The 22,657-nt window shown below is 45.8% G+C and overlaps 1 protein-coding gene across 1 annotated transcript in view; it reads left to right on the plus strand.

Moving 5' to 3' along the window:
- RNF43 (ring finger protein 43) overlaps positions 1–19,907 on the plus strand; it is a 66,029-nt gene extending 46,122 nt beyond the window's left edge. The window contains exons 3-9 of the mRNA XM_062592648.1: positions 4,410–4,484; positions 5,838–5,969; positions 6,468–6,569; positions 8,633–8,788; positions 9,384–9,486; positions 9,977–11,506; positions 19,864–19,907. Of these exons, the coding sequence (XP_062448632.1) occupies positions 4,410–4,484; positions 5,838–5,969; positions 6,468–6,569; positions 8,633–8,788; positions 9,384–9,486; positions 9,977–11,506; positions 19,864–19,907 (2,142 nt within the window). The remainder of the gene's footprint in view (positions 1–4,409; positions 4,485–5,837; positions 5,970–6,467; positions 6,570–8,632; positions 8,789–9,383; positions 9,487–9,976; positions 11,507–19,863) is intronic.
- Positions 19,908–22,657: the final 2,750 nt, after the last annotated feature.

Genomic DNA, 22,657 nt, shown 5'->3' on the forward strand with positions numbered 1-22,657 from the left:
ATAGTACTTCACTGCAACTGGCATATCAAGAATCAGGACTGAGCAATTCAGACAAATGCAGACTAGATGATCTAGAATTAGGACGTGACTCTTAACAGTGAGGGCCACTGTCAACATTACAAAGTGGCTGGAGATCTTAAATGTTTTCAAATCAAATCTCCTGTGAATTAGGTATCTTGGTAAAACAGCAGTTACTATGTGAAAAGCTGAAGTTACTGGTACAGTTCTCTGGTAATAAGGAAGTCAGGTAAGAATGAGGGTTATTATAAGCCTTAAAATCTTTGCATCTCTCATAAAGTTGAGTGGATAAACCTAGCATTAGCTTTTTCTTCAGTAGTTCAGTCTGCATCCTTTTATCATTGTCTATGTATGAAATGTTGTGTTGTTTTCCATAAGGATCATACAAACATGAAAAAAAATATGTTTAGTTCTTTTTTGCTTTATTTGGACTGTGTTCAGGTGATGTAGCCCATGTTTACTTACTGCTGGTGGTGGAATACAAGTGACAGGAACCCTTCTCTGCCCTCTCTGCAGCTCAGCTAAAGAGGGCAGACAAACCTTTTGAGCAAGCAGTCCTTCCTGTTCAGCATCTTTTCTGGCTTCTTGTTCAGGGCAGAGGCCTCCCCCTAGACACAGAGTATCCTGAACACTGTTAGCTTTAGTTCAAAGAGAAGGAGCATCTCAGCGCTCCAGAGGGGCAGCCCAGTGCTTTTACTAGATACATATGTTGCCATATTTGAGGTGTCCCTGCAGCCCTGAAGCTCGCCTTTCTCTCATATTCAGCAGTTTTTTCACAAAGGCTGCGGCAACAAAAGCTGGGAGTGTTTGAACTGCTGAGTAAACCATCACAACTGCACATATGTGAGAGCTGGTGGTTACCCTAGACAGGACGTGTAGGCTGTGCTAGACGTGCGTGTTAGCGCAGCCCTCAATGCATGTTGGAGGCAAACATCTCTGACTCCTCTCACTGTCCAGGACCTCCAGGGATATCAGGAGTGTACATCACACCATTTCACAGGGTGTGAGAAGCCCAGACAGTACCCTGCAAGGTTTCCCCTCATAGCCTGGATGGCTGCAGGACATCCACGTGCCTTGCTTCCAGGGCAGCCTGTGATGAATGCAAGAATGAGGGCTCTGGAAAGGCCTTAGGGAGCCAAGCTGGATACTCCAGCTCTCTGCTGTCTCTCTAGACATGACCATCACATTATAGTGCTTGCTAGCTGCTGCGTCTTGTTGGGAGAACATTGAGGGTAGAAGCAGCAATGGCTGATTTGATCTATGCGACTAACATGGAGGATCTTGAACAGAGAGGAAAGACCAGCTTCAAAACTAATCTTCTAAGAAGCTAAAAAGAGATTTTTTCAAATTGTTTTGATAGTTTAACCTCTCCTGACTTTATTTCTGATCTGAGTACTAGAAATGCTGTTATGTTATTGAGTCCAAGGACTGGCTGAGGAAAGCCTGCACAGGGAGAACACTACCTTGGTCATCCTCCCTAGCTCCTGATCTCTTCTCCAGGACCTCTAACCCTCCAAATAAAATAAACTCCTCAATTCATTAGCATACTCATGATTTGACAGAGTGACTGTTCACTGCCCTAAGTCATCGTAGCTTTGCTACCAGAGCTGAATCCATGTAGTAATTGGTTTTGTTTGAGAGCCTTCTTCAGCTGAACATGATTTGGTCACCATGCTGCTTGTAGGCAGCCTTACTCTAAGAGCTCACCTCTAAGAGCTTGCAGCCGTGCTCCCCCACAATGGTCTAGTTTAGCCAGAAAATACAGGCAAATCATTATTCAGCAGGCCACGTCCCTGGCCTCTTCACCCCACCCCATACACACAGCTGCTGTCCTTCTATATCAAAGTCCAGCTGCTTCTCCATCCTCCCACCAAGCTCCTTACCTCAGTGCCACACATATTGCCCTTCTTGACATTTTTCTTGTTCTTTCCCCAGTGCTTCTCCTCATGATCAGGGATGTAGCTGTGGGAGGTGACCTAGAGCAACTGCACAGAGGCTGATGGGCTGGGGAGGCCTGGACATCAGCTGGGAGCTGGAGGGATGCTGCACTGAGAGCTCACATGTGCCCTCTACCACAAGGGCCCAGCCAACAATCCTATGCACTTTCTCTTTTCCTGCTTCTTGTACTTGAACAAGTGTCCTGCATTCACCAAGCTCCCTCTCTACCTTTAAAAGTCTCCACTGAACCTCTCTTTCTGCTAGGTATTGATTTTATGCAGCCTTCATCTTGTTCTCTGCTGGTGCTGTTTTATGCTTGGAGTGAGCCTGACTCTCTGGGGCAGGAGCTCCTGTTGCCTTGGCATGTGTTTCCTGCGATAGAATTCTGCATGTTGAATTACAGTGCTATATCAACGATGATAAGAATAGCCATGTGCAAAGTGTTATCATAATCTCTGCTTTAGTTGTCACTCTGCCAAGCAGTGTACACAGACAGTCCTTTCAAGCCTGGCATGAGAATAACTTTATCCAGCTGCCTGATGCTCTTTTCTGCTTCTCTTCTCTTAAATTCTAGCCACTGGCTCAGCATCCAAAATTAAAACCAGTAGAAAAGGTATCTGATCTGCAAGAACAGAGTTAGACATGGAGAGTACCCCAGGAATTGATTCAGGATGATTTGTTTCCTCTTTTCTTCTAACCTTTGCAATTTTGTATGTGTATTTTTTTCCTCTGACCTTGAGTGAACCGTTGATTGCAATGCAGGTTAACAGCCTGCTGAAATCTTCGAAACAGTCCATATACAGTCCACATTTGCACTAAAAGTGTTTCGGTCCTCACAGAGGTAAGTCAGGTATGCTGTGTGGCTGAAGAGATCAGCTGCATGGACAGCAAATACTCACAAAATGATTGCAGCAAGCAGTTTGTGAATACCTTAAACAAAGTTGTATCCTTTGCACTCGTGGAAGGCAACAATAGTCAGAAAAATGTTGTGAAGTGTCATTTGCCCAGTTTCATTAATTTGTTCCCCCCATAGTTGATGTCTTTAGTAGGATAAAATCTAGAGCTGTTCATTGTTCAACAAAGGCTGACTGGCTCCAATGGGTGGAATTCACTACCTGAATGTCCTGTTTGTTCTTCAGTGCTGGCAAATGCTGAGGATCCTTTGATCCTGGGAAGGACCCCAGTTTCTGATCCCTGCCCTGAGCTTCTAGTTCCAATTTCCAGCTTCCTCATCTATTATACCAAACCCAGGAATGTCAAATACCATCAGCGATTCAGAGGCTTAAGCCCTATCTCCCAATCCCCTGACCTCTGGTTTTGTCACAATCCTTGGAGCCTCTGTTCACACCACCAGCTCTGTCCTCAAATTGAGGCATCTGCCTCTGAGCAAGGGAGGGAGCTGACCCTGCAGCTTGGCTCTGCTGCTCCTCACTGAGGTGGGAAAGCCACTTCCCTTCAGTCAGACCTAGACCTGGTACACTGTGTCTGCTACTGTAGTTGGGAAGCTGCAGCACTAACCTCTGCCCCCTGAGCTGGCATTTGGCATGGCAGTGGGTAAACTGCTGCAGCAACCCTGGCAGATCCCTGTTTGCACAGTCGCTCAGGGACGCACAGATCAAAGCACTCTGCATGAGTAACAGCGGCCCAGCCCTGCACTTTGTTCACCTTCCTGTCTTCCTTTCACAAGAGGCAGCCTTGTCTACCAGGAGGGCTCAAAGGGCTTGGCAGGAGGACATGGGTGAACCTGTGAAGCCCTTTAGGCAATGCGCTTTGACCTGACCAGGATGACATTTATACTCATTTTGCAGGGGAACTCAAAGCTGTCTCTGTCAGACCACGACAGATGTGAAAAGCACAGCAAGAGTGATCTGACTCATAATCCTAGATCAGACTTGCAGTCCAGGGATCACCTAAGCCTCTCCTTGATGAATGTGGGGGACAGGGATTATACAAAGTAATGTACAGTGCATGTATATGGAAATCAGATGTGTAGACAGCCCACGGCTGGTGCAACCATGATGAGAATAGGGGATCTGCAGAGGGGTTTTGCTCTCTTCGGATGGAGGGGTTAAATAGCCATGAGCAGTGCTAACAGAGTTGCAGATCGCTCCCTAGCAAGTCTAGCCCTGAAGCAAAGGGGCACATGGCATGGATATTTAGCGGATTTGGTGTTTAGATTTATGAGTTGCTGTTAGTGGAAAACCACCAACTAATCCACCTCTGCAACTATAGGGAAAGTCTTCCAAGAGCCACAGAGCTCTAGCAAGAGCAAGCACTGGTCTCACTGCAGCTCAGCACAAGCACAGAAATATACATACAAACTACTTTCTCAGTCAAAGCAGCAGAGACTTCTTTCTTCCATGGAGAGCCAGGCAAATGCCTATCCAAACAGTAGATGCAAATATAGATGTACAATGTAAAATGTCCACTCAAGGTTTTGTTCTTTTGGACAGGCGAAGCTGGCAGGGGAGCGTGGAGCCCGTGCTATCCTTTTTGACATTACCGATGATGAAAGTGCTGCTGATCAGGTACAGACCCCATTGATACTAACAGATAAACCTCAGTCCTCCTGGCACATCCCAAAATGTGCAAGATCAGGACCCACCAACCACTGACAGTGGGAGGTACAGGTGCCACTGGATCCCAGGAAGTTAATACAAGCTAGCTATGAATCTTAGCTCTTACCCAGCTCATCCATACACACAAAGAGCACTTTTCTCTTTTGCTAACCCCATGACTCATCTAGATCTTCAGGCAATACAAGCAAGCTAAGAGGCTTGCAAACAGTACCATGCAAGGACATTATCTATTCAATTATCTTTCCTGCCAGAAGCTGGATACCTACCCTGGAAAGTCACAGATACCAGAGCCTATCTCTTACTGAAAACCCTGCTGTACACTAGAGGAAGAATGATTTCTCAAGACTTTCAAGCCTTGTCTAGACAAGGCACAGCCAACCTGGTCTGCTGTTGTGGGACACTGCTGCAAGTGAGACATTGAACTAGAGACCTCCAGAGGTCCCTTCCACAAAGACTGCTGCCATCTCTGGAGAGGAATAGCTCACCCACTTTAATAATTAAGGGATAACGAAAAACATCCAGTGTTAGATAAAAGGACAAATAAGGAGAGCTGGAACCTGAATTAAGCAAAACTCTGGATTGACTCCTTGTCCCTGGAGCTGTTCTCATGGTTCTTTCATGCACTTGCAACTTAATTCCTCGTGACAGAGACATGCAGCAGCGGGTGAAGGTCCGTGAGGTGAAACTAAGGTTGTTGAGCATATGGGAAGTGGTCTGTGGCGTCAGTTCAGTTTGACCTGGAGAATAGAGCAGTCTTGGCTACTTGCTGAGCCAGCCCATGCCAAGCTGCTTGGACTATGTGTCCACAGTGGAGAAATGCACATATGATAAGAACAAACTGAATGTCATGTAGATCAAATGAAGTGGAGGGGGAAGACTCTCTCATGAGTCCCACAGAAAAAGATGAAGTGTTACTGTAGAGAAGGCAGCATGTAGTAGTGTTATAGGTAGTTGCCACATGGGAGAGGAGAGACCAAGAACTTTTGTACAGGGACTTGAAAGAGGAGCATAGGAAGAGCTGAGCAGAGTGTCCAATTGTACTTGAAGAAGAGATACCATCATGGGTTAAGCTATAGGAGGAAATGAAGTAAGCCATCCTAATGAAGAGCTGATGAAACACTGGACAAGAAGCTTCCATCTGACGTAGAACAGTTTTCACAGAGTGATGGTATAGGCTTGGGAGGGCAGCCTTGGTCTCAAAAGTGTTTGTGGAAGGGAGGCACCTGGCATGCCTGGGAAGCAGACACAGTCTCTGTTTCAGGCTGTTCTGGATCATCTCTCACCGTATTTGTTTCTTTACAGCTGAGAAAGCCCAGGGGTCTGAGTCAGCCTGTGGTTCTGATCAGAGGCCGTGATGCTGAGCTTCTCATGGGTGTTGTGAACAAGAACAGAGAGGCCCATGTGAAGATAGAGGTCAAGGAGCCACCAGCTTGGGTGAGAGACACTATTCCCACTGCCTTCTATATCCTCTCTCCCAAGCTCCTGTGCCTTGGAATAGGACTTCCCCAAAGTACTGAGCTTTCCTTCCTGGGGATGGAGGCCACAGCTTTTTCAGCATTTAGATAACGTGCAGTAAATGAATACTCCAAAGTACTTCAGCTTATTTACAGTTTCTCTTACTTAATCAAGAGTGAGGCAAAACTTCCTGTCTGTTCAGGTGAGGCTAAGCCTCAATTTTCTCATCTTATCGTACCTTAAACCATAGCCTCTAATGAGCTGAGATGCTGCAAGAGAGAGAAATTTGATTCCTGCTGGAATGTGCGGAAAAAAATTGAACTGTCTTTTACTTGTAAAGAGCAAGTAGGTAGAAGTTGGCCAAGAATTGTGTATTCAAATGGCTGATGGTCAGGAAGAGGTCAGGAGTCCCCTGCCTAGCCTCCAGTTCCTAACCCTAGCACCCAAGGATAATTTCTTTCCTGTTTTATTCAACAGCCAGATTATGACGTGTGGATTCTTCTCACAGTGGTCAGCACTGTTGTTGTCATCATTTTGATTTTTGTTGTCCGCACAAAGTGCCAGCTGAACAGGACTCAGGTAAGAATCTCATGGAAGAAATGGGTCTGAGTGAGCAGAAATGCGTCAAGGACAACCATGGGCCCAGTCTGAAAAAGGCAATGCAAACTGGAGACCTGGCCACATGAGGCATGTACGTCACAGAGATGTGCAGTGCGTTTCTGAGATTGGCTGTCATCACTTGGACAGTGGCCTTGCAGTTCTCATGCTGCCCCACCAGCAGTGCAACAGCCTCCCACAATCCCCAGCACCATTTCAGAGTTTGTCCCAGGGCCGAAGGCTGTAGTACACGGAGCAGCAAAGCTGGGTCACAAGCTCCTCACTTTAGTAATATTGACTGTATTGATGGAGAATAGAAGTTTTAATAGTTTTATAGAAACTAAGAAAATAAGTAAAAATCTTTCCAGAGTCAGACATGTTTCCAGATCTGAGAAAACCCCATTTTTCCTGTAGAAAGACAAGCTTTGGGGCTCAAAAATTCAGCACTGCTGAGTGATATGGGTTGCCTAGCACCAGATGTCTCCTGTTGGTAACAAAGTCTATTTTGGGTATACCAGGTTACACAGTCTTCTCTGGAAATGAGTATCACCATCAAATCTCCAATAGTTCCATTTAGAAAATGGAAGAGAAATGAAAAGTAGGAAAATATAAACTTACTGTCTCCTTAAAGCAGTACATGAGGGCAGATGTAAATAGGAACGTTTACTCTTGTATATCTGCTTAAACAAAGCTAGCAAAGCCACAGAGGAATTTATCTTCTGGATGGACAGATCTCTTAGCTGGACACTATAGTTGGGGTCATCTGATATTTTCTACTGTAACCTTCTGATTCCAGCATTTTAAAATTTGGGAACCTTTCACTTTTAGGCAGGGATTTGTTTTGTCAAAGTTCAAAATCTTTGCCTGATTTTGGGCCAGCTCATGAAACTCCTGTGAATCAGAAAAGAGATAAGGGATTTCTCAGAGGAAAGGCTTGTATCACTAGAGGTTAAAGAAGAACATTTTACTCGCTTTGTAAAATCAGAGCACACGTTGCTATTATAACTGGCTGAAAATCACCATCTACATACACATTCAGTGGCACATGTAGAACATTTGCTCCTCATTCTCTCATTTCAGCTGCATTTTCCCATGGTGCTTCACCTGCCAGAAGGATGGAGCTAGTTCTCCAGACAGGGTTTAGGTAACCCTTTGCCTTTTTAGGGACTGCATATGCAGGAGAAAGCTGATAAAGCCTAATCTAGTCTATTCTGCCCACCAGCAAGGTTGCTGCTAGTGCTGTGAACTGGTTGCATTTAAATACTCCTCTGTTTGAATGTAGGCAGGCACACCAGTACCCCTGTATGAATAAACAGGGTAGCCAACAGCACATCTGTTTACCCTGCCCGTGTCCTGGTGTTCATCTCCATGGAGGGTAGGCACAGACAGAGCCTGTTTTCTTTCTAGTCCTGTACTCAGAAACTCTATCTAAATTGTAATGACGTTGCATAACAAACCTCAGTGAATGAACACAGGATTCCCCTGGTTTCTTTGGCCACCAGTGGATGGTAATGCATGAGGTCTTACATTTGACACAATATATTTGTATTGAGGAAATATTCAACTATCAGATAAACTGCTTGTGGAGCCAAAGCTGTAACCATTTATACATGCATCTCGGAAAGCATTGTCCAGGTGTTGCTATTACAGCCTCTTATTTTTATTCTTCTGTTTATAAACAAGCTTCATGCAGCCTACCTTTATTAGTCCATCATAATTAATTAATTGTAGTGCACTCAGCTGGGGACCTTGAACCCTTTAGCAAAGGAAGGGAGCTCAGGAGAGATGCAGGCATTCAGCATGGATGGGTGTCTGGAGGCATCTAGCATTCATGGAGGAATCAGTGGTGATGGCAGGGACAGGATGGGGTTTAGGGATGGGCTGTCCCAACAGCCAGACTATGCTGCCTTAGCTCCTCATTGCCAGGTGTCGTTCGTGATCTGACAGTTGACGCAGGGCAGCCTTTTCCCTTTGATCCAGCTCTGCAGCAGGTGCCTTCCTTACCCCTGCTGCTTTTTAAAATCTGTTTCCTTTCTTTCTTGCAGGACTCCTTGCAGCAGCAGACCATGCAAGCCATTGGGCAACTAGCCACACGCAAGTACCAGGCCAGATGCCGACAGGCATCTCGGTGGGACTCAGCAAGCAGCTGTAGCTCAGCCCCGGTCTGTGCTATTTGCCTGGAAGAGTTCAGTGAGGGTCAGGTAGGCTGTGGGCACAGCTGCTGATTAGCCACAGCTCTGAGCTCTCTGGCCACTTTATAGGGGGAGCTACAGGGGACCTGGGTAGTTCGGCAGGGTGGGAAGCTCTTGGGAGGTTTCTTTCAGCAGCTCCTGAAGGCTAGGAAAGAACAAGCAGTGACAGAGGTGAGCCTGCCTTGTAACTTTGGCAAAAAACATTGCCTCTGTTTAAGGCACTTGCTTGCAGATTCAAATTACCTACAGTTGAGTCTCCTGCTCTCTCTGTAGGTTAAAAATGTCTGTAACAGGCCCATGTTGAAACAATGGGGAAGAAGGGGGTTTGCTTCTCCAAAGTGTTCAGTCTGAAACTCCGTATTTTGGAGAGGACCAAACACCTCTCTAGACACATCACTATGGCTGGACACAGCAAGCAGAAGTCAAGATGCCAGGCTGCAGAACAGCCTCTTCCATGTAAAACTGGTCTGCAGTTTGCCCACCTTTAGACCTCTTTCCATTGTATAACTCCCAATTCTTGGAGCGTCAAGAGAGCCCTGTCTCTAGGTCCTGGGACTTGGTTCTTCTCACTCACCCTCTTTCTTTTCTCCCCATATTTCCCTAGGAACTGCGGATCATTTCATGCTCCCATGAGTTTCACCGGGAGTGTGTTGACCCCTGGCTGCAGCAACACCACACTTGTCCACTTTGCATGTTCAACATTCTTGGTAGGGCTCAGACACAGCATTTTCCAGACAGGGATAGGGGTGTGTGTACAGTGGTTGTGCCTAGGAGGTCTGCATAGCTTTGGGGGTGACAGAGACAGTTGGTGTGTGAGCAGGAGCATGTGTCTTTATGTGTGTGATCATAAGAGGTGAAGTGAGCGTGTGGAGAGAGGTTCCTCTGTGTGTGTGAGTTCCCATACCTGCAGCAGTATATGGCAAGATGCTGGGCTTGGGCTGGGAGCTGTGCCACTAGGAGGGGTTACCAGTCTCAGAACAAGAACAGTGGGGCCTGCAGGAACAGATGCTGGGATCTGAGCACTGGGGCAGTGGGAAGGGTGCCAGATGCTGGCTGTGTGGTGGAGGACCATCATCAGGACAGTTTGGCAGCAGTGAGGAGTGGTGGGACATGGAGTGTAGTGCAGGCTTACTGATGCTGGGGCTACTGCAGCTGGGCTGTGGGATGTGTGCTGGATGTTCCTTTCTTTCTTCCTAGCCAGAGACTCTGTGGACCAGGCCACAGTTCCAGGCTCCAGGCTGACCCCTCGGGACATGGAACCTGGACGACGGCTCCATCTTTTCCGCCAGCACCCAGGACATGCCCTTTATCACCTCCCACATGCCTATCCCCAGAGGAATCTGAGGAGCTTCCCCGCAGAGCCTGCCCACAGCAACACCTTCTTCCATTCTCCAGAGCTCTCCCAGCTGGATTTCAGCACTATTCACTACATGCCTTACAGGCCAGCAAGCTCCCTACCTGCCTGCAGCCACCCTTCCCCCATGGCCCTGGGGTTGCTGGGCCAGCAGCATCACAACCCCTCGGCATGTGGACAGACATTGCCTTCCCAGAGGACTTGCTCTCTTCAGCACCAGCCCTCATGCCTGGGGATCAAGGCAGCCCTGCCACAGAAGCAGCACCGTGCACTCCCGCTGCGCCGGGGAGCTAGCCACGGACACCAGCACAACAGCAGCGGCTCTGGGGAGAGCTATCTCACGGAGCACAGTGGGTACCTGGCAGATGGGCCAGGCAGTGACTCCAGCTCTGGGCCCTGTCATGGTTCCTCCAGTGATTCCATGCTGAACTGCACAGACATCAGTCTCCAGGGCATCCATGGCAGCTGCTCTACTTTCCGCAGCTCCCTCAGCAGTGACTACGACCCCTTCGTATACTGTAGCTCAGAGGGACCTGCCATGGACAATGGCCAGGAGCAGCAGCAGCTGACAAGGGAAACACGGCCCAAATCCTTAGACCTAATGGTGCCTGGGAGTGCTGCTCCAGCTAAGTCCCAGATATTCAGCCATGTCCACTACCACCACCACCAGTACCATCACTACAAAAGAGATGCAGAGTGCCCATCTGGGCGGGTGGGACAGGGGCCTAGCCAGCGCAAGTCCCGGTATTCTGGGGCCAAGGTTGGCTTCCACAGTGCTCGGACACAAAAGAGGACTGAGAAAACTCATCACTGTCAACAGCCTCTTGAAAATAGCAGTGTGTCACCAGAGGCATCTGCAGCAGGACAGCCCACCTGTCTCCAGCAAGGCCGTGAGCTTTCTAATGCCCCTTCTGCTTCTCCAAACAGACTGGACTTTGGCATAGATGCCAACAGACAATCGAGAGCAGCTGACACATCCCAAGTCCCACTGCCCCAGAGACACAGCTTACATGGCCGTCATCACAGAAGGAAAAGAAAGTGTCCCCTGGAGCCTGACCCTGTTCACCTTCCCGAGGACTCAGACTTGCACAAAGCCTTTGATGCTCACGTTCCTTATGGCCATCTCACTGGCGACAGCTGCTCACCCGAAGTTCAGCCTCTGATCCCAAGTGCTCCCCTGCCCTGCAGCCCAGGCTCTCGGCCACTTTGGAAGTGTTTAGTCCCACAGTCCAGCTCAGAGCTGAAAAAGCAGGAGGACAGGTTGTCAGGACAGGAAGGAAACCTCACGGTTCCTGTTGATTTCTCAGGGACAGGCACCCCTGGACACAGTCTAAGTTTTCGCCTTCACTGCCAATCTCAGCGATATAGTCAGGGTAAGTCTGTTATATTCCTCTTCTTTCAGCAAACAGATGAATAAGGGTCATTTGTCACAGGCTGCCTGTGAGGATACTCTGGCTGCCTGTGCGCAGACTTGTGTACCTTTGCAGCGGGATTTCCTGCAGAACCATTGATAAGAGGTGAACACAGAAGTATTTCAGATACTGTCCTGAGATGATGGCTTGAATGATCAGCAAGTCTTTGGGCCTGTTAATGAATCAGCTGAAAGAAAAGGCACTGCAGTCTCATCCTAATATAATATGAAGTAGAGATAAGGTGGTTATTTTTAAATGACAATGGCTAGAAACTGGAATATCTCCCAAAGGATAGGCTAGAACCACGCTTCTCAGTGTCCTTATTCCTCTGGATTGTCTTACTGCAAGACTCATTAATACTTACTATGCTTTAGCTATTTTAGTCAATCCTGACTTACTGAACTTGGTAAGGAGATGAATGTCCATGGCTTGTGGTAATAGGAGGACAGACCAAATGATCTTATGGATTTACATATCCCTCATTTCTCATCTGCCTTGGTTGTGTGGGAGTTACTTTTTAGTGTCTTGTTTTGAAAACAGACATAATTAAAATTTGACACTTTGCCTAACTGTTGTGGGTCAATTCTACCTTTCCTTGAGGCAGAAAATACATTTGAGACTGGGATTTTTGAAAAAAAGAAAGCTATCAATGTTTAGCTCCTGTTTCTTGCTCTCTTAGACTCTTCTGAAAATACTTAACTTGCAAGTCAGTGTAAGCAGGGTGCTGGCTCACAGCAGAACCTGGCTCCCTTCCTTGTTCTGCAGCTGACTCATTGCAGGTCCTCGGGCAAATCTTTTTGATTTATGTACCAAATACACATCTAGCTGCCTATTTTTTGTTAAAATACTGGCCTTAAACTCATGACTCAGTGTGCCAGTTGTAGCATGGAGATAATAACTTCCTCCCCCCTGCGAGTCTATCCAGCCCTTAAACCACACCCAGGCTCCTGAGCTTTTGAGTTCCTGCCTACAAGGTAGCAGGAGGAAGGCAGAGGAAGCTGGGATGTGCACAGGGCACAGCCCTCAGCGCCTGTGGTGCTTCGGACTCTCAGACTCCCAGGAACAGATTTTTTTTTTTCCCAGCTACAGAAGTGCCTGACACTGCGGATGGTGATAGGGGAGTTTCTTCAAAGGGCCCTGAGGGATACTGCCATTTAAGAGATAAGAAGGCAGCAGCACAGAGATGGCTCTCTAATTTGCCAGTAGCTTTCTGGTGCTGATGTGCTCTAATTTGGAGGCCATGTGCAGTGATATCATCACAGAGACAACCTCTCCTACGATCATGATGGGAGACCTCTGGCTTGGAGAGGCCCTTGTGATATGATGGCAGGTTGCTCAGGAACTGATCTGAGTTTACATTTCAAAGCAAAACTCAGAGGCTGGTGTGGCTCAGCCATGACCTCCCAGATACCAGGCCAGGGGTTGTAGCATATGAGCAGGTGACTGTGGTGCTCCCAGCCAGTCTGCCCCCAAGCCCAGGTGCTGATAGGGAGGAGGTAGCTTCTAGGGACACGGTGCCACCCTGAGGGCAAACGAACCATGAACAAGGTGGGGACCTAAGCAGCTCCCAGAGGAGCTTTTGGTGCCATTCTCCAGCAGTCTCCTCTATTTATTGAACAGCCTGTTACCCTCTGCTTGGAAATACTTACCACAGGCCCAGTTTTCCGTGGCCCGGACACATCTGATGTGACCCGCTACATGGCTGCCACTAGAACACTGTGGTCTTTGCCTTCTTGTCGGCTAGTCTCAGGGCAGCTGGTGCTTCTTCCATATGCGTCTATAGGGGAGATCAGTGCAGCCAACCACACAGCACCTTGGTGGTGTCTGCAGGCACAGTGTAGGGCTCTGCTGCCCACACTCACCCTGCCTGTGGGCTGCGTAAGTGTTTCAGGGGGTTGAGTTAGGCTGCTTCCTCGGCAGACTGTGATTCAGGACTGCTCAGAGAGGAGCCCTGACACAACTGCCACCATTGAGGGAAAGTGTCCCTTAATGCGATGTGGTCAGTTGGTACTTCCATGTACTTTGGTAGCTGGCAAATGTGTTCTGGTCTCAGGAAGTCATGGTGGCATGGGGAGCAGAAGAGACCTTTGCTTGTGCCAGGCCTCCCTGCTCCTTTCTGGCATTGCTGAGCCTATCTTACGTGAAGAGGTGAGCAGTGCCCATCTTGCCTTAGTATGCCAAACGGTAGTTGGACCCAGCAGAAGCCAACTCCAAAGTGGGCCCCTGATACCTGGGCAAGGTTGAATTCACATGCCTCAGGGTACTGGTACTGTGCAGCAACAGCATCCATGTCCTGCAACTGCATGCTGGATTTTGGGGGGCAGTAACCCAAGCTATGCCATCAGGAATGCTACTGAGCTGTGCTGTAGCTACTGCACAATGTCTGTGCCTGACCACACCACCTCAAATGCAATCTGCCTCCCTTTACCCTCTACTTCCACCTTGCAGTCAGGGTAGCAGAACTTGATGTTCACCAGAGGTTGCTGCAGGTTGGATCTGCTGGGGGTCTGAGGAGGAAAAAGAGGTTGGGGAGCAACCAGGAAACATGGATCCTCCCTTGAATTCCCACCTCTGCAGAGCAGAAGCAAGCAAGGCAACAAGGATGGAGCCTAGGCTGTTGTTCCTGCAGTGAAAGTGTGGATGCTCTCCAGATGCAGGATGTTGTGGGCCATGAGAGGTCCTGCCATGTGCAGAAACACCCTCATGAGGAAACTGACCCATTTATCCCCAAAAAGAGAGCTTGAGCTATAAGCCACTGTATTGACAGTGTAGCGATCCGGTGAGCTGCCCCCAGATGTCAGCCTGAGCATTTTCTCATTTGGTGGTGTAGGTGCAGCCACCTTTTATTTATTTATTTTTTTAATTTTATTTTATAAATTCTATATCAAGTGAGGCAGGAGTTCTGTGTCTGCTTACATATTCCTGGAGTCTCATTATGAGAGGATATGGGTAAAAGAGCAGAAATGAGCAGATAGATCTAAGAATAGGGGTGCCTGGTTTGTGCAACATTCATCTGTGTCCATCAGTCTCAAAAGTCTCAAAGAAACACAGTACAGTGGCACTGGCTACTACTGTGCTGTTCCCATTCTAGGACATGTATAATATACTTTCAGTTCTTGGTCCTCTGTCTGATATACTTGCATTTTAAGTAGTGCCTGTTCCTTTCTCCCTAGCTATCCAAATTTTCTGAAGTTTTTCAGCCTGTGGTTTATTCTCTTCCTGTCTGTGCCTCTTCCTCATCTGCAAACCCTTCTGAGAGGGCTCCCGTCTGGGTACTCCATCCCTGGAGGAGAGGGAGGAGAGAAAGTATCTCCCTGCAGCCTCAAGGAGGAGCCCAGCTCCCTGAGGGAGCAGGGATCTCCTTGGGGCACTCACTGGCCTAGGCCACATTTTGTTTTGGCCATGGGCTCTGGAATTGCTTGATTCACCAAAGCAGGAGCCTGCATGCCTGAGGCAGGGCTCTGGATGCTGCTGTGTGCAGGGAATTGCAGGGATCTGTGCTGTGGTGCCTCCATCCCTTTGTAGATAGTCTCAGAGGCCCAGCTCTCCTCTTGTACTTCTGTGCCTTCCTCCTGCTGAGGTGGTTGGGAAGGAGGTGCTCAGAGCACCCTCCAGAGCCCCTGCCAGCATGTTTTGCTAAGCACATACAGTCTTCATTTCTTTTTACCTCCCTTTGCCAGGATATAGAAGAACTGGTGCATTTGAAAGCAACTCGTCTGTATGTCCACTTGACTGCAGTGGCTTCTGTGGAGGCTTCTAGGACCATCAAGAGAGTCAAAATCTTAGAAGATTGAGAAAATATACACAGAGGAGGGATTTTACTTTATAAGGAACTAATGAAAGTTGAGGATAGGGGGAGCTCATGCAGGGCTTACACAGAAAAGCCATCAAGCTTAAAACACACTTCTTGACATAACAGAGTTATAGTCACATCAGTTCTTTATCTTAGAGAGGACTGGACATAAATCAATAGAGAACAGGTAAGAAATAGCAAAGATCAGTCTCAGTAGACAGTCCTATTTAGGCAGGATACACAAAAAATAAGACAAGAAAACCAACGAGAAATGTATATATGCCTCTAGATAAATGTTGGAAGGCTAAAAAGTAAGTTGATAAATTGGAAAGTCTGGCTTTAAATGAAATTTTTGTTTTAAAATTTTCTGAAACCCATCAGAAAAACAAATAGAGGGACTCTAATTCCACAAGTGAAACTACAGAGAACAGAATAGTAGGTCATGGTATCATGGGAGGGGCACTATGCATTAAAGAGAGTGTAAAAAGTCCAGTGACAATTAACACAAAATCCCCAACTGTGCCTGAATAGGAAGACTATAGTGTTACCGTTATAATATGCTGTGTTAGCATAAGCTGCAAAAAAGAAGCCTCCATAAGACCAAGAATCTTCTTTTAATATTAAAAGAAGCAGTCAAAAGAGTAAGATGTTTTAGGGCACAGAGATCATTTAAAGATACAATATCAGTTGCCCAGAGTAATACATATCCCTAACCATTAAAGAGCCCCAGAAAAGGCCTTTCTAAGCAGTAGAGCAAAGAAGGCCATTAGATGTAACAAGCCATTCTTCAAAAGTTAAGATGTTATTAGACAAAGAAAACAAAAAAGAGTTAGATGTAAAATTAAATGCAGAACGACAGTGAGGCAGACAAGGAAAGATTTCTATGAACAACTTGGGAAAAACAAAGACTATTAATAAAAATGTTTTCAATTCCATCAAAAGCGAGAAGGCTGCCAGAGCCTGCCTCTGCAGGTCCAGAGAGTAAAGCAGGTCTATAAGGCATGTTCGGGGGATGTAGCATAGTAACAGAAGGGCAAAATGAATATATTGCATTAAAGATCAGCGTGGAAGTGCTTGAGGAGATTCTCCTACTGGCACATCTCTGTTCAGGGCATGACTTAGTGGCTCTCTCACAAATCAAAACATCAGTATAAGCATTTCTGAAACATATCTATAAAGTGAATAGTAACAGATTGCCAGGGCTACAGATTACTCACCTGAGAATTGTGCATGGACTTAAATACAAAACTGCTAAACCACGAACCATGGACTGTAATGTTACCCATGCCCACAGCAAGAAGGAAGAGCTGAAGGCAAGGTCAGTTCTAAAATAGCTGAAGCCATAAAACAATGAGCCTGACCTTCCTGCCAAGCAAATTGTTAAAAATTCACATACAGAGTCTGACTTGTAGACACGTGGCTAAATGTGAAATCTAGGGGAGGAGGCAGCCCAGCTTTTGTCAAGAGAGAGAACACCTCACAGGTCTTTTAAGGGAGTGAAGCTATCAAAAGGGAAGGTTCCCTCATAGGTAAGTAACTGGTTAAAAAATAAGAGACAAAGTGCGGATCAGTCTTAATGGAGGAGAGTTACTAGCAAATGGAGGAAAGTGGAATTCTACAACTATCTGCATTTTTCAGTAAGCTCATAAATATCCTGGACAAGGAGAGCAGATAACAAAGTTTGCAGAAGACACAAAATCGCTCTTGTCAGCTCTAGAACTGGTTACAAAGCATTAGGGCAAGATCTCCTGTTACTGAGTTATCAGGTACTAAAGTGGCAGGTGAAATTCCATGCACATGACACAAAGTGCCACCCATGAACAGAACTGCTGCTAAATACACGGGCACAGTGTTAACTCGGACAGTACGTCTTGGACCTGCTGCGAGTAGTTCTGTAAAAAAGGAAGTGTATTAGGAACCATCAGGGAAGGAACAGAAGACAAAGCAGAAAGTACTGTCACACAACTGCCTAAATCTGTGGTGCATTCGCCTCTAGAATCCACCACAAAGATCTTGTCACCCCTTCTCAGAGGTTCTAGTAGAATTAGGAAAAGTACAGAAAGATACCGAGAACAATCACAATTGTGAAGTTTGTTGTAGCAAAAAGAAAGAATATAGAGACTTTCATGTAAAAAAGAGACGATTAGCAGAGGATATAAAACAGATGTATGAAATTATGGAGAGTGGGGGAGAAGAAAGATAGGAGATATATTATTCACTGCTTCTTATAAGAAAATAACTCATGGCATCAAATGGGAGACAAAAGCTTTAGAACACCAAATAAGCTAGCACACGGTGCGTAATGAAATTGTGGTGCTCGTTGGCCAGAGGGTGATGCTAGATCTAGCTAGATGCTAAAAGTAAAACGGGTTCAAGATTCTAGATCAAGAGCTATCACATACACAGATGCAAATATAATCTCTGGCTCAGGAAGTCCCTAAACTAGGGTTGCCAGAAGCTGACAGGGATCCTGCGGGATGGAGTACCCTCCAGGTGCATGCTTACCTCACCCAGCTGCAAGCTAAGGCTGGTGCTTTGTCCATGAGGCCCTGGGAAGCTCCATGTCAGCAGGCTGTTGCATGCCCTGGCATTACGGGGAATAACGCTGCCCGCAGCCATGGCCAGGCTGCCACAGATCAGCCCAGAGATGCTTGTTTGATCTTGGAGTTTATGCCATTTCCTTGAGCACCCCCACTAGCTCTTTCTGAGGAGAGGTTTGCTTAAAGCTATGCCCCACTTCTTTTGCCTCAGAGACTATACTTGGAAGTTACAGCACTAACTGGTTTCACTGAAGAATCCTTAAGCAATGCTGCATTGATCCTTTAAAAGAAATCAAGGATCTGGCAGTGAATTATAGCTAGATGGCTTCCTGAACTACCCCAGCACGTATTGATCTCATCCCAAAACAGCCAGATTACTCCCAGCACAAGATGATGAAGTCCCTTGCTTGCTCTTTCTGGGAAACCTCATCTCCTCCAGCCTGCTGTCAGCACCCTCCCTCAGTCTCCTGCTTGCCTTCTTAGCCATTCTCTTTCATGTCATTTCTTTGATCATTATTGGAGAGAAGGAAAGGGATTAGAGGGCAGAAAAAGATCACTGTTAAAAGATAGTACTCAAGGAACAGTGTACAGGAAGTTGAGGACACTCACAGAGGCATTTTTCAGAAAATATTTTAATAATATGATTTTGGACTCAGGGTTTCTGATTGATCACAGAGTGATTGAAGCTGTAAAGTGTCTTTTGTGTTGCATATAAGCTAGTGTACAGGAAAAGCAATTGGCAATGGATTATTCAATGTACTGGTTATATAAAGCACAAATGTCAGATACTCTGAAAAACTGTCTTCTGTACACTTATATATGTATTATGCTGTATCTGTGCATTAATTTTCCCACATCTATTAGCTACATTTTCAAAGCTGAATCTCATTTAGCTGTTTTCTTCTCATATATTTAATTTGTAGAGGTTCTGTTTCTGTGGCTGGTGAATTACTTGTAATGAACAAGAATTTACTGTGACAGTTTTTAGAAGCTGTTTTGAATTGCTTCTGTGAATATTTAGATAGGCATTTATTTCCTTTTGATCTCAAAAACATTCAAGGAAAGGACAAGGTAAAAATAATGCACATACGCATTTACTAGGGTATGCTTACACTACGTGAGAGCTCTGGGCAGACTTGAGAGACATCTGGGAAAGGGAACATGGCGTGTGCAGGCACACTCAGTCACATCACAGGGAAAGCGAGTATTTGAAGCAGTAATTAAGGGTGCACAGTTTCTAGGCAGCCCTTATGCTGAAATGTTTTAATGTAAACTATTCAGCACTTGTCTGTAAATAATTCACAGGATGAAAGGAGCTGGTAAAGAGCATGAACTGCAGTCCTTGCTGGCTGGGCATGCAGGACTGGCGTTAGTGGCCAACCACCACTCATTGGGTTTGCTTTTTTTTTAGAACTCAAAAACAGTTTGTGTTTCTTACTCCTCCTGAACATGGCGAAACACATGTGCAGTCCCTTTCTTGCATGCACACAACCCTTGTAGACTCCTTCTGTTTTCTAGAATTTCTTTTGTTGTTGTCCCCTGTGCATGGAAAGTACTGCTGTGGTATTGTGTGAATATGAATCAGTGTTATTTTCAGTTACTAGTATTTTTTTCAATATCTGTACAGATTTTCCTCACATTGCAAACACCAAAAAAGCCATCTGGCAGCGCTGTGAAGCCTAGGATGCACCATACCCTTAGCCAGTATTTCTGAAACATCTGAATAGCAGTTTGGTGTCTTATCTGTAGGTCTGATTGTTCATTAACGTAGAGGAATAAACTGATTGGGAGATGACCAGGAAAGTCCCTTCAAAATACCAGGAGAAACTTAGTGTCTTTCACTGTACTATCTGTTCTCTGTATTGCAGAATTAAGACTCCAGCAGGCACAAGATACAAGACCCTGGAGGGTTCAGTTAGTTACAGTTTACTTTTTTTTTTTCTTTTTACTTTTTTTTTTTTTTTTTTTTTTTTTTTTGAATGCAGGATCTGAAGAGGAGGTCCAGGATGTCCATGAACATTCAGTTTAATAAAACACTGGCTCATTACTACAGAGAGCTGGAGTGGACAAAGAAGTTCAGAATACCAGCAGCAGTAGTGGATCTCACATCTTGCTCTCTGCACAGGCAATGTAATAAATACGTGGCCCACATCAAGATGCAAACTGCAAATAAGTAATGTGATATTCCCTTGTGATCTCCCCACTTGTTCCCATATGTTATGGTCACGCAAACACAAAGTCATGTTTTCCAGGTCTCCCTCTTATTTGAAGGCACCGACATCCCATCTTCATCCAGCAGCCTCTGTTTGTATGGGCTAGCTCACTCAGCGACTTGTGCTGGGAGTCACAAGCTGGAGACCTCATAGAGTGAGTGCAAACTGCTATTTTGGCATGTTCATGCCACAGAAGATTTTGCTAAACTCTTTTAAAAATGAACAAACCTTCAAGACCAAAAGCTGCAGAAATAGCTTTCTGTGGCCTGGCAGCTCCTGACTTCATTTCCTATCTTAGGTCAAAAGCCAGACTTCTTCATTTAACTTTGCCACTCTTATTTCAGACACAGGAACAAGCTATTTTCCATCTCTGCACTCACAGGTCTGCAAGGTGCTTCTTCAGACTTCACTGGAAACCAACAGCTCTCACCACTTTTTATCACTTCACTATCCCTCAGCTGAAGCCATCTTGGCCATTTGCTATATTTTGCCAACAGTAGGAGAGATGAAGATTCAGGGACAATGCCACCACTTCCAGGCAAGAGCTGGGGTGAGACTTTGTGTTGCTCAGAATCCACCCTCTTTCCTGATAATGTGAACAAGTTTCTCACTCATTCTTTAACTCCTCCATCCACCCTCAAATGGGTGTTATGGCCAGCCCTGTTAAGAGCAACTCATTTAAGTGTGTTTCAAATCTTAGATAACCCCATCACAAGATTTGCAGTAAATCCTTGAGTTTACATGGCTCCTGCCTCTCCCCTTCCTCCCTCTTTGCCCAAAGACACAGCAAAATTTCCCAGCAAAAGCATCCATAGCAAATGCAGAGCAGTGATCCATCTGTAACCCAGCCCCATCTTCATATTTCTGTGAGACACTTTTTAATGATCTTGCAAATGAAATTTTCAAAATACTTTTTTCCTTCTTTTAGCATTTTTATGATGGAGAGAGAAGGCTTGAGTGAAATTTCTACACTCTGGGTTTATTCACTTTTTTCCCCTTGCTTTTTATCTTTGGAACATCATTAGTTCTGATTTCCCATGTCTCATAATTTGGGGACATTCAACTAAAATAAAGAGTGGGAAATTCAAAACATATAAAATCCAAACAGTTTTCATACTGCAGGGAATTAGGCTGTGGATTTCATTGTCCAACAGGTTAATTCAGGCCAAAGAATTAGCCAAATCACCATGTGGAATGCACATTACATGGCTACCAGGACTATCCAGAGTTTTCAGAGACGATGCTAATAAAGTACTTGCAAGGATACTTACTACCTTAGAGCTGAAGGTAATTCTGAGAATTTGAAACCTGTTGTGGAGACAGACTATTCCCCCATCTGCTCTGTGATAGGCTTTTTATATCCTTCTTCAAAGTATCTGTTTCTTCTCCAGCTTGAGAGAAGACACTGGTTAGGTGGTCCCACATCACATCAATCCTGCCTTTGCCTTCCTTTATATGTGATAAAAGCTCTTTACAGTGTTGGGTTGCTCCCCTTAATCTTTAAAAAAGGCATCTTTGTCTCAACTGCCAATCAGTCACTAACGTTCAACTGGTGTTATTAAAAAGTCAACCGATAACAGAGTTTTAAACAATACATTATTCCCTTCTTAGCGTTCATTCTCTTGTCTCCTGTGATTGAGCCACTACAGGACCTTTCAACCTAGAGAAGAGATGAATTTCCAACATAAAAGAATCATGTATTTTAACCCTGGCAGGTTCTTCCCTGTCATACAGAGCAAGCTAAAGACACAAACTCAGATATTTTCTCTGTTGCAGGAAAGTTACTCTTTAAACTAGAGGAAAAAAACCAGGAGCTCGACGTAGCTTTCCTCAGTTCAGCTTCCTGTGTATGTGGCATGTGGATAGTCTTAACTAGCTTCCTGCAGTGCTTCATGCTTGGCCATCCTGGAGGGCTCAAATGACTTTACAGAGGGGAAGGTTGTGAAGTCAGGGTGTGCTTTGACTCTCTCATGGTCTCACAAGGTTTTGGCATCTAGCCAAGAATAACAGTGCTCCCACTGGTTTCTTTAGCAGTCAAGAAGCCTGAAAGCCCCCAGGGATGTATTTCAGTGCCTGAAAGGAACTAGTACCTAGCTTGCAGTCTAAAAGTACTCCTCTCCTCCCTTCCTTATACTTAAAAGAGGAGGGCTCTGTACTTGCAGCAACCCTCAAGCTTCTTGGAGTCAGCGATCGACAATAAAGAACCCTTTCCATTCCCTACTGCAGTATTACTGGGCTGTGCAGGGCAATGCCCACTTTAAAGTGTTTTCATTTTCTGATTTTATGCTGCTGCTACTTTTCATTCAGAAAACAGATATCCTAGATGCTGAGTCCCCTCCCTAGGGCTTGCTCAGCTGAATGGGAGTTTGCAGGTTTGTCTAGGTGGGTTCTCAGATGGGATGAGAGGGAGGAGCTCTCTGGGAAGGTAATTTTTTTAAAAAAATCCTCTTGAGCAGATGGTCTGCAATTCTTGATCACCTAGAAGGGAAACGAAGAAGTGGTACCTGAGGAAATGGGAAATGGTCCCTCTTCGTTTCTGCACCTTTCACTTCTGCGAGTGCTATTT

This window comes from Rhea pennata, chromosome 20 (assembly GCF_028389875.1).
Source record: "Rhea pennata isolate bPtePen1 chromosome 20, bPtePen1.pri, whole genome shotgun sequence".
In the NCBI taxonomy this organism is placed as follows: Eukaryota; Metazoa; Chordata; class Aves; order Rheiformes; family Rheidae; genus Rhea; species Rhea pennata.